This window comes from Vidua chalybeata, chromosome Z (genome assembly GCF_026979565.1).
Source record: "Vidua chalybeata isolate OUT-0048 chromosome Z, bVidCha1 merged haplotype, whole genome shotgun sequence".
Lineage (NCBI taxonomy): Eukaryota > Metazoa > Chordata > Aves > Passeriformes > Viduidae > Vidua > Vidua chalybeata.
In genome coordinates this window covers 29,930,093-29,942,839 of record NC_071570.1, presented here as the reverse complement: position 1 = coordinate 29,942,839, position 12,747 = coordinate 29,930,093, and the positions used below count along the sequence as shown (strand labels likewise).

The 12,747-nt window shown below is 35.1% G+C and overlaps 1 protein-coding gene across 2 annotated transcripts in view; it reads right to left on the bottom strand.

Annotated features, from left to right (window-relative positions):
• ADAMTS6 (ADAM metallopeptidase with thrombospondin type 1 motif 6) overlaps positions 1 to 12,747 on the bottom strand; it is a 137,014-nt gene that overhangs the window by 21,613 nt on the left and 102,654 nt on the right. For both annotated transcript variants that reach the window (XM_053931626.1, XM_053931627.1), the window contains exons 14-18: positions 8,037 to 8,139; positions 6,843 to 6,976; positions 4,958 to 5,081; positions 3,729 to 3,809; positions 1,635 to 1,798 (exon numbers count right to left, since the gene is read on the bottom strand). In XM_053931626.1, coding sequence (XP_053787601.1) covers positions 1,635 to 1,798; positions 3,729 to 3,809; positions 4,958 to 5,081; positions 6,843 to 6,976; positions 8,037 to 8,139 — 606 coding nt within the window. The remainder of the gene's footprint in view (positions 1 to 1,634; positions 1,799 to 3,728; positions 3,810 to 4,957; positions 5,082 to 6,842; positions 6,977 to 8,036; positions 8,140 to 12,747) is intronic.

Here is a 12,747-nt window from a genome sequence, read left to right as displayed (position 1 = left end):
CCCAAAAGAATCTGTACCAGCTTTTAAAACATATACAGAAGAAAAATATTATTGTTTAAGGTGAGCTTTATCTTTTTTTTTTCTCCCTTAACACAACTTTATTATTTCTGTCAATTCCTTATTCCTGACAAAATTTCATAGTTTTGCTAGTTTCATAAATTTTATAAATTTTGCTAGTTTTCATAAAATTAATGTCTTCATGGAAAATAACTTGAGAGCTGAATAATTATGGGAGGTCAAAGTTGGTAAAGCACATTACTGTAGAAACATGCAGCAGTTCTTACTGAAGTCTTGCAAGGAGTACAGTCCACAGAGTTTGAAACCATCTCTCCCCTTGTTAGCACTTCTAGTGACTACAGTACAGTACATTACTTCTAGTAATAATAGCAACACCAACAGACTGTTGCTGAGGCCATTGTTTTTCCTAATGCAACAGCCAACAGCTTAAGGTGTGATTGGTGGAATCACACCTTGATTCCTTTAAAAGAATAATAAAACTCACTGCAGCCACATCACTGCAGGCAACAAAAGTGCAACAATCACCATGAGTTTTTGCCTAGCCTCGCTGTTGAAGTGCACTTCTACAGATTACCTGTCCAACACTAGTGTTTGACTCTCAATCGAACATTTTTCTTTCATTGCTAATAGCACAAAATCAAGTTAGACACAGCAATCTGACCCACCCTACAGCTATTTTTCATGCATTTCTACTTTCTCTTACATTTTGCAGAGGCACATCTGTCTATGTCCATATGGCAAAAGAGCAGAGAACTTTTAGAAAGAAAGTCAGTGACACAGACTGAATGAAAGAAGGCACTATAATTGTGTAGTTTATTCTGTATGGACTGTCTAGCTTATTCACAGCTACAGAAGAAAAAAAGATTATTCAAGTGTTTGAAAATGCTGCCTAAAATGTGGATATCCATGTAATAATTATTCTGTACAAAAATATCCTATCTGGCTCAAGCAATCACTGAACTGTAAATCCGGAAGCTGACAGAATACACTGGGAAAATATCAACTTGTTCTCATACTCCTCCTCCACATAGTAGTAAAACAGCAGGTTCACCATTGCCTGTTGTCAGAGATGGCATCAGGATCCTGGTCATATCTTCTGTTACATTCTCATACTCTGTAAGATCTTTTGAGAGAAATGTATGTACCAGTAACATACTTTAACATGGGTCATACCATTATACTCATTCTGTGGTAAGGCAGAATGGCATATAGATGCCATTCTGTGGCATATAAATGTCACCCTTAGGCCAGGCTTAAAACTACAGAAATGTACAGAACTGTCAGGGACTGTGAAGTGTCAGCAGTATGCAGAGATACGATACATGGCCCACTCACAATTCTCACTACTATTACTGTGAACCACATTTAAAGAGATGGTTTATTTTCTGTGAGTTTTTCTGATGCTCTTCTGACTTTATCCCCATTTCATCACAATGTTTGCCAGTCAGTTTTGAAATGTAAGAAACATGTGTTAAAACAATCATACAAAGTCCCAGCTAAACAAGCTCTATACTGTTGGTAAACTCAACCTATTTTAATTTAATTCATGAAATTGTCTTTTCTCAGAACACAAATACATATTACGAATTTCAAAAATATATTGATTATAACTTTACCATGACTATGAGGTTTTCTGAAGTAGGGCCTAGTGCTTCCAAAGACTCTGGTTCATCTGTTGGCCTCTTGTAATGGAAAGCAGTTCCAGCAACATCAAACTTTCTTGGCCAGTCAATAGTCCAGGCACCATTAATATAGTAGTCATCCTCTTCAGATTTTAAAGCTTAAAAAAAAATACAAGCCACCTAAAAATTGGAAGCAGCATTTATAATGGAGAAGCCATTGTAAATTAATCTACTAATCTGTTAGAAGTATGTACGCTGCAGCTCTATATCACTGTTTTTTCAAGCAATACAAAGCTTTTTCTTTAGCTCTAGTAAAAATATCCCTCGTGTAAATCAACAATTTTGCAATAATCTTCGATGTGCAGATTATTTTGCAGATTTCAACATGCAGATGCTACATGAAATGAACCAGAATGCCTAATGCAACTTGAACTATTATTCTGATCTACATGAGATACATGCACGTCTGAAATGTATAATCAATTATCAACCTCATCTTTACATTAAGAGGCCGCGGCATAGAATAAGTATCACAGACAATGTACAGAGGAAAAAAAGAGAAGGAACATTGAGTCTGAAATATGGTACCAGTCAGCTGTTGTTTTATTGCCTATGTCCACTAGTTCTTTTTTGCCTTACTAAAGCACAAATACAAGATATTTCTACTACAAACTGAAATATTAGCTACTTTATCTGATATTTTATCCTTCTTCATTTACAGCTTTGAAACATTAAAAGACTGTAGACAAAACAGAAATTTCATAACTAATCAACCATTAGGATGGGTAAGCACAGCTTATTCAGTGATTTGAATTTGATATTTTATTTAAAATATTACATTAAATTCCTAAATTTGAAACTGACATTGTATCTTAAAGTGAATATTCAGTTAAACATTGACTTCTTGATTTAAGGTGAAGATTACCAGGTTTTACATAGTTTATTTATTTATTTATTTTAAATAGATCATGTTTTTAAAGGAAAAATTATGGTTGGAGCCCCATAGTCAAAAAGCATGTCATTTTTCATTGAGACAAATAACTGATTTTATTGGATAGGGGAAACTTCACATCATAATCCTAAGGAGTAAGACAACTTCAGTTATCTGACATTTTACTCTCAACTACATGTGTGTGGACAGTTGGTTTACCTTAAACAGTTAGGGAAAATGCCTCAGTGATGCTTAAGTTGTCTAAAACAGATCAGAGAGCATTCATGTGAGCAGGAGATAGAGAGGCAATACTCTTCTACTGGTGACAATGACATTCAGCAGAAATTAGTAATTATTTCCATTAGCATAATAAGGTCTGAAAACTAACATACATATGCTATATATGCTTAAACTAATATACATCCAGTAGCAAAGCAGTCAATTTTTTACCTGCCTGCCAATGAAAAATGCATTTTCATTCTCTAAGTACATTTACCTAATGTCAGTTATGCACAGGTGAAGGCCACAGTTGTGAACAGTAGTCCAATTATTACATTATAATAATTATGCAGTGGCATAATGCTAGTAGCATATGAGACAGAAAGAACAAGTTCATGTTCATAATCAAATAATTTATGAGGACCTGAAATGCAGGAAGCCCACAGAAAATTAGCATAAGAGGAAAGCCAGGTGTCACCTTGGATCAAGCCATTTAAGGGAAGATAACAGCGCTACTAAATATGCAGTTTTTTCTGCAGCTCTGAGCACAGACAGTTTTGTTGCTGCTGGCTTCTCTGTTGGAGAAATCACTTAAAATATTGTGGTATTTCTGCAGCAGCTGCAGAAATGGGCTTTTGACCAATTTTGTCACATAACTAGGAGTGATACTGGTGAAAAAATGATCAAGCAGGTCAAGGTGAGAGAGGACAGAAGCTAGCTGAGCTAATTGAATTGTCTAACTGCACTCCAAACTTGAGGTCATGGATTTCAAAGGAACTCCATTCTAGTTTAAGGAACTATGGGATGTGTGCTGTGAGTTAGTTTGAAAGTCTTAGTTTGACTTAGTTCGCTGAATAAAGCAGCCAGTGTGACAACTACAGAGGAAGAGGGGTTTATTTTTTTGGTATGTTAGAATCATATATAAAGAATGTCCTTACCAATGTAGTTTTTTGACATTGCCACTTCTCTTATTTCAATGTGCACAGAACCTCTTGGAATTTGAATCACTTCCATATATCCTATAAGACAAAGATAAATTCTATTTAGGAAAGAAAACTCTCTAAACTTTGTACAAAAATTTTTAACTGATAACAAGAACATAAGTATTCAGGAATTCCTTTTCTAAGTGCTAATAAAGTATTTTCAACAGTGTATCTTAAATAATTAAGACATTTAGAAATGTCTTCAGGAACATAGGATAATTCAAGTGTTAGAGGATTTCAGTCAATCATTTAGTCCAACTTCCTACTGCAATCTAAGAGATCAGATTGAGTTACTCAGAGCTTTATCCTGCTGGGTCATGAAAAACTCCAAAGATGGAAACTGTACAACCTTTCTAGAAAATCTGATCCACTGCTAGACTGTCCTCCTGAGTAAATAGCTTTTTCTTCTATTTGATTAGTCACCTTCCTTCTATCAGTTTATAGCGACTGTCTTATCTCCAGGTACCCACCAGTGCAGAGCCGGGCTCTGTTTTCTCCATGAGCTCCTCATAGTATTGGAGGGCTCATACCAGATCCCCATAAACCAGGGGATTCTCCAGGCTGAATCAGCCCACTTCTCTCAACCTCTCCTCACAGAGGGTCAAGCATTCCAGATCCCCATAATCATGTTTGTCCCCTACTGGACAGAATTAACTGCAGTGCATGACTCCATTTCCTGAATTATGGAGTCCAAAATCTGATTACACTAAGACTACAAGATTAATTTTTTTTTGAGCTAAGATTTAAAATAATAGCCTATATATATTTCCTGAATTCTTAATATTATGAATTTCTGGGATTTTTCTGTTACATTATTACTGTATTCTTGCTATTCTAAAATTTCATGCATTACTATCAGATTCTACCATATACAGCAAAATAATACATAAAACAATAAAACATAATACAATAAAACATTACTCTTAATATACCACCATAACTAAATAATAACAAAAAACTTCACCAACAGAACTAAACATTCAATAATCAAACACATTGTTGTATTTGGGATAAATCCAAACTAATACACAAAGCCAGGAAACAACAGGCAAGCATAGTCAAAGTGAATGACTAGCAGCAATGCTATGCTGGGAATGAAGGCAGCATTGGTATTTGCTAAAGAGTAATTAGCACTGGTAAATGCTAAAAGCGTTGTGCAACAGAATGGACATACATGTACATACCTCCTCTGGGCAATGAACCATTGAAGAAACCTTCAATGGCTTCACATGTACTCCCATCTCCTCCACAAACACGGCATCTGTCTTCCTTAGCATCAGACCCCAAAATATTATCACAACCTACATGCTGAGAACAGGTAAGAACAAATATTTTAATAGGACACCAATGGTCATGCACCATTATTTCTAAAGTTTCTTTGAAGTGTTTCTCTCAGGTTTGAGATATTCAGTTCTTATTTTTATCTACCCTATTGCTGATAACCAGTACTTTAAGTACTTTAAGTACTGGTTATCACTTGACAATAAAAGGAGATAAAAAAGAAGAAGAATTTGCAATTCGGGTTGTTATCAAATCTTGATTAATAAGAACCTTGCATTTCTACTGTGACTTCTAGTAAGGGATTTCACAGTGTTTTGCATGTTATATAATTATTAGACTTATCAATAAATGATTACTGATGTTGTTATTTGATACTATAACAGCTTCATGCCATCTATATTGCTTTTTTAAGGTCAACATTTGCTGTGTGATCCTTAAACATTTAGACAGCATAAGCAGCATTCTAAGGCATTACAGCTTCATAAACCATATTTCCACATGCTGCAGGGGAAACTTGTAATTTGTATAAGTATGAATGTAGAGTGTAAATTACTTCACAATAAGAATAAATGCAGAATGAAACATAGTGAAAAGCTGAATTGCATGCTGTATTAGATGAAAAAAAATTAAAATAAATTAAAATAAAGACAGGACCTTTAGGAAAAGAAAAAAAAAATAGGATGAAACAAGTAGGCTGAAACCAGAATAAAGACTGCAGCTTGCCAATATTTTTCCAGGACTCATATAAAGAAGAAGGTAGCTACTTAATTGTCTAGCTGTCTTTGTTTTCTGTCTAGCACTATTATTTGCCATCTTGTAAACAGCTAATACACACATTATAAGAAAAGTTAAAATACCTTCAATAACTGACAAAATATTATTATTTTAACTCTTTACATTTCGACTTACTGATTCACTAAGATGACAGACACCAAACTTTCTTCACTCTTCATTCTCAACTTGAGATTCTTTTCACTGGTTTACTAAAACATGGCAAAACTTTTGATCTCACTGTGTCATTCAGTAAACATTCATCTTCAGCCCTCTATTTAGCAAAGCACTTCAGCATTAAGTTAAGCTTTAGTTATGTCAGTTGTTTTGTTGAAATCAAATAATTTTTGGAGTCACCAGTACTTTTCAAATATCTAGACCTAATTACATAATTAAATGCTTTGCTAAACTGAGGAAGAACTGGAATGTTAATAACCAAAAAATATGGCACAAAACCCCAATCCTATTGAAATTCTTCTAATGCAGTTCTATAGAACTCTTACATGATAATCAGATTTTTAGTAAATGGCAAATACATCATTATACATTTTTTCCTAGAATCACAGAGCAATAGTAATGACTTTCTGTTTCAATTACGTTAACAGCATGATTTTTTTGCAACAGGATGAACTAGTTAAACAGATTAATATGTTCACATTTAGTGTTTTTCAGACAGAGTGATGTTACAACTGAAATAATAGAATAGGCCATGGAAGACTGCAAGGAGCCTGTTCATCTCCTGTTGCCATTTCCATCAACTCTTCAACAGAAACCATAAAGCAAGAAAAAAGATAAAATGGCAGATTCTAGTAATGTCTCTGAGAAGTTACTGAAATTCAAATTATTTGTCTATTTTATGCAATACCTTTTTTAACTTTCTGTCTCAATCTTACACTTTTATTAACAACTTGACCTGTCAACTCTCCCTTTCACGTAATATACAAGTCCCTTAACTAAATATAGGTAACAGAAGACACAACAAAGAAATCCATAAGTACTTCATAAAACATATGTAACCTTGCATTCTCCATTGATACAGATATCCAGTGAATCAGCATTGCACTGAGTCCCATCTATTACTGCAGGAGCACGTTCAGTGTAAAAATTATACCCTTCAGCCAAGCAGTTTAATGCACATGGTTTAACCCCACCTGGACAACAAAATCAAATGAAAGGGGAAAAAATTAACAGAACTTACAAATTTAAGGTTTAGTTAAAAATATTATACATAAACAGATCTGCAATTTACAATCTTATCTCATACCTGACGTATACAAGATATACATTTTATTTAACTACCCCTTAATGATTTCTCTACTTGACTCTTCTCTTTTGCAAAAAGAAGTTGTATGTTATTTCACACGGTAAGATATGAAAAGGTTGTCTGGGTCCATAACGATGCTGTTATGCTAGTACAATCCTAATGGCTATTTAACAATTAAAAACAACAAGGATACCACTTCACTAATTGAAAAGAAAAAAAATAGCAACAGAATGTATTCCTAGAAGTATATCAAAACCAAGATCCAAAAATTTAAATTGAGAATTCAGTCCTATTGAATTGCACTACAGCTCACACCAGATGATCATGAAGACCTTTTTCAGGCTTTTAATCTAAAAACCTGTTTGTAAAACCATTTAAGCTGTTAAGCTAAAAATCATTGGTAAATCATTTTATTTAAGTCAATAAAGTATAAAACCCACAAATTATACCCTCCAGCTTTAAAACAGGAAAAAATTATTAAATTATGATATTATAAACACTGTCATTATTGAAGTAGTCTTTAGAGACTCCTATAGTGCTTTTACTTCTTTCTCATTTTCCTAATACGTTCCTGACTTTAGTAAAGGCAAACTTATTTTGAGATTACTTAACACTAAACTCATCACTCTAGAATAAGAGGTACTTGCAGATCACTTATGGAATATCTAATTCTAGTACAGGGGCAGGTGGAGAATGGCTCCATATTTTTAAAGTGGAGTCTCTACAATGATGTTGACTCACTTTCAGACCAAAACAAAATCTACTAGAATAAAGAAATTTTGCTCTTCAGTAACACTTGCAGCAACTGACAAAAGTACAAGCTTAAAAATCTTAGCTCATGCTATTTTTGTCAAAACATTATATTTACAAACATTACCCTCTATACAACATTAATATAATTTAGAAATCTTCACATATGATAATGGTTTTGCAATGCTAACCATTACCTCCAGTGTAGGGTTTCCAGTTATAATACTTTCCCCGGAAAGGCATATTGTCAAAATCCGCACATTGCTTCTCTCTAAAATCACGAGCCCCTGAAGGACATGGCTAAAAAAATAACACAAAATACTTAATTTATTTCAAATATAAACATGAAAATGTTTAGAAGCTTATACTGCAACACAATCATGCAAGTGATTAGAAGGTTTTGTCTTGTGGCTCTGACTCTGAAATTTGCTTTATTACTTTACAGTTGAAGTGTCCATTTGCAATCTTAGGCTGACATGAAATAGCTGAAGTAATTTAAAGAAAGGTAAGTGTTACATAACAGATTCCATGAAACTGGAAAATCAGAATCCTGTCAAACTATGCGTCATAATCAATCCATCAGCTACCTTCTTATAAACACATTAAAAACAGCTGGAAAAAGAATTTGGTTGGAGCTGTAGGTTCAATTATACTGTACAAACGAGCTGTACTGAGACACATTATTAAGACATCAAGAAAAAAAAACATTTTCCACAGAACTATATCACTCCTGCTTACTTGTAGCCTTGACAAAAGCATTTTTTTTTAAGGCTAAGAAAGAGAATAGATAGCATGTCTGGCTCTTATTACCAGCCTCAATGCATCAAGAAATAAAAATTTTCATTTAAATTTTGATTGCTTTGCATTAACAATTACAAAACCATGAAGTAACTTTTTTACTTGGAATGAGGGTAGATTTAAGTAAAATTAATCTTGGAAAGAATTACAGGAGAAATAGAATTCTTTGCTATTTATAACATTTTTCATCAGCAGATACAAAGTAATCTTGAATATACCCTCACCTCATTAAACATTGTTGTCAATGTTTAAGTACCTGCTGAAATTGCAGGTACTTAAATACTTTAAATACTTTCAACAGAAAGTATTTAAAACACAGATTAAAATGCTGTTTCGAGTGAAGGACAAAAGGATTTTTTTTGATAGACATCAGAGGTGTTAATAAACATTACTACTTTATGAGCAGGAAAATAGTAAATTTTATGGCATTTCACTTGTCTTCCTGTATACCTAAGCCAGTTAACTCTTCCCAGGAATCTGAAATGCATTCACGTGAAAGGGACCCTATTAACATGGACGCTAAAAATTTTTCACACAATGTAAGTATAAACATAAAAATTATTATTCTCATTATACATTAATCAAGAACACATGATAGCCAGCCCATTGCCATATGATTCAGGAGCTCTAATTTTTTTTTTTTTTTTTTTTTTTTTACTCTATTACCCCCTTCTAATTAAAAATACATTTTTAAAACAGTGCACTAGCTGGTAAGTAATGCAATTAAGAGTAGTGCAATTACTTTTAATCAAGAATCCTTCAGATGATAACAAGAAGCATTCAAAATAACTACATAATTTTTTAAAATAATTTAATTTCAGGGTGTTTTTAATAGTAACCCAAACTAACTTTGCCCCTTTGCATCACATCCTCTAAGCAGTGGAATGATCAGTCTTGACATGCCTCAAAGCTAGAGCCTGAATCTCTTTGGTACTGGTCACTTCACACTCCTTCAGTCCCATTTGCTCAGCTCCTAATCTACACAACTGGTATTTTTATTGCACTGAATTCTCCTTACAAGTTAAATAATGAAACCCTTCATCTAAATAAAGCCTTTATCTTATACTAGGATAAAACAATAAAATATGAAGATGAGTAAAGAAAGATCAAGATTTTCTTTTTTATACTCAGAAAATATTCTCACTACCTGGTCTTTGAGATGTAGTCTTGCTGCCTAATTTTCCTATCTCTTTTTAGTATCTCACCAATATCTGACAGGAGGTAAAACTAAAGGCTACAATCTCAAGAAATGCATTCAAAACTGTGCTTGACAAAGCTGGTTGCCTTCTATGACTCAGTAACCTTCCTAGTTGCTGTTGGGTGAGTGGTGGACATTGCTTGCCTGGATTTCTCCAAGGCTGTCAGTGTTGCTTCCCACAGCCTCCTTCTGCAGAAGCTGTTGGGTTATGGCCTAGACAGGGGGTCCATAGGGTGGGTAGGGACCTGGCTGACCCAGGGCAGTGGTCAATCACTTCTCTTCAAACTGACAGCCTGGCACAAGGGCTGTTCCCAGGGACTGATACTGGGCCCAGCACTGTTTATTCTTCTGAGTGATCTAGAAGATGGGATCAAGTGTATCCTGGTGCAGTTTTCCAATAATAAGATACTGGTCGAGGAAGCGGATGCTTGTGAAGGGAGAGCCACCCTGCAGAAAGACCTGGATAAGCTGGAATAGTGGGCTGATGAGAACATTGTGAAGTTCAGCGAGGACAAGTGTAGGGTTTTGCACCTGGAAAAGCAAAACCTTAGTCCAGGAGTGCAGCACAGGCAGGGATCTACCCCGCTTGGGAACAGCTCTGTGGGAAGGGGCCTGGCGCTCCTGGTGGACTCAGCTCCATCTGAGTGCCCAGTGAGCTCCTGCAGCACAGAAAAGGAGCAGATCCTGGGTGGCCCCAACAAGGACTTCACCAGCAGAGATGATGTCCTTATCCCACCCCACACAGTGCTTGTCAGGCCACACCTGCAATGCCGTGTCCAGTTTTGGCCCCTGGTGCACAACAAGATGTGGACAGGCTGCAGAGGTCCAGAGGAAGGCCACAAAGGCAATCACAGGGCTGGGCAGCCTGGCACGTGAGGAATGGCTGAGGGAACTGGGTTTGTTCCTTGAGAAAGAAAGGCTTGGGGGAGGCCTTATCCCCATGTTACAGTGTTTGAAGGGTGGCTACAGAGAAGATGGAGATTCTCTCTTTTACAAGGAGTCACATAGAGGAGATGGAATTTGTACAAGTAATTCCTGGGCAGATTCTGATTGAACACAGAAGAGAAACTTTTCTCAATGAGAACTGGCCATTGGAATAATTTCCTCAGAACAGTGGTAATTTCACAACCAGTGGATGCTTTTAAGATTTGGCTGGACAGGGTGCTAGGCCATCTTGTCCAGACCATGTTTTTGCAGAGAAATGTTAGACCAGAGAGTCCTTGAGGTCTCTTCCAACCAAAGGGAAAATCCTAGGCATTGAAATGCAAAAAGATTACTACATGGTAAACCACAAAATGCATTTACAGAATGTCATCTCTTTGGCACTATCTCTTTGAGTACATGTTCTTTCCCTAATGTAAACATGCAATAACCGCTTTTCTTTATTGGGTAAGATATTTCACTTTTTTTCATGCAATTATAATACATGGATAACTCTTCTCAAGCTGAAGATTGCTTGTGTCTCCAAATGCTCTTTTATGAGACTGCATATCATGAGGTAGCAATCCAGCAAGCACATGAGAACTTAAAATCATGCCTGAAGAAAGTCCTGAGAAGAAGATGTTTTGAGTTTAAAAAGTGTTAACAAATTACCAAACCTACACTAACACCACACCTGTTCATCTTTTGGGGTCAGGAGTTTGGGGTCTGGAGTTTGGGGTCAGGCAGATTTCAAAACTTGTTGTTTCGTATTAACAAAGTTCTATAAAACCCCTCAGAGAAGATCAGAACCAAACAGAAGAAAGACAGTTCAAACTCAGGTACTATTACAATATGTGGTTTCTTACATTAAATCATTTCAGAAAAAAAAATTGCTTGAAAACATCAAAATTATGAAAGAAACAAACAATATCTGTGAATGAAAGGAACACCCCCTCCCCAAAAGAAACCTACTTTTTCAAGAGAAAGGACTGAAAACCAATAATCTTTTTAAAGTAGGTATGCACACATATATACATAAAACATTTCCAGAAGCAAACCATGTTTTTCACCATATATATAAAAAATGACACTTTTACAATTTTAGATGTATGTCAAATTAAGATTCACATCCTTATAAATATTTTAAATCAATTAGTTACTATAACTGAGAAATAATGTTTCTTGCAATACTACTAGAATTTTGTACTTCTTTTAAATTTAAAAGCACTTTGGTCGGAAAAAATACATATTTTTTGTTAGAGATTATGTGGTTGGTGGTAGAAAACAATTTTCTGATGAGCGTGTTCTTTCTACCACCCTTATGTTTCCAGAACTTACTAGCTAATGTTATTTTCTGCTGATCTCAATGTTTCCATTAGCAGATGCCTTTTGAATTAAGAAGTCATATATGGCTTTGGACGTGCTTGATGAGAAATAAGTCTAGTAGAAGTGTGTGCACTGTTTCCAAAGGATTAAAATGGTAAAAAAAAAAAAAAAAAGACAAGAGAACTAGCTCATGCCTGCAAGAAAATTGAAGTCAAAATGAGGGGGTTTTTGGGTTCTGAATGGTAGGCACTTAAGGCAAGGCTGAAAGTTACAGATGGGCAATAAATGCTGACACTGCAAAAGAAACTCAACAGAAAAAAATGTACAAAGAGCACATTATTAATAAAAACAACATCAGATTTCCATGCTCTTCCATGCTCACTTACATTAATCAACATACCATTCCAGTAAAACTATCAAAGACTATCTATTAAGCACTAAGGACTAACACAATCTTGAAACAAAACCTACTAGTGTCTCTGATTCTTAGTGACATAGAATCCTAAATATTACTATGAAAGAAATGGACTAGAATTCTCAAAACCATTAAGACTGTAAATTTAGACTTTCTGAAAGAAAAGTTGTTCACACACTGGAAGACCATACCATAAAACATGCTAAAAAAATGGATCACAAACTTTAAGAATGGCATTTCCAATCTGCCT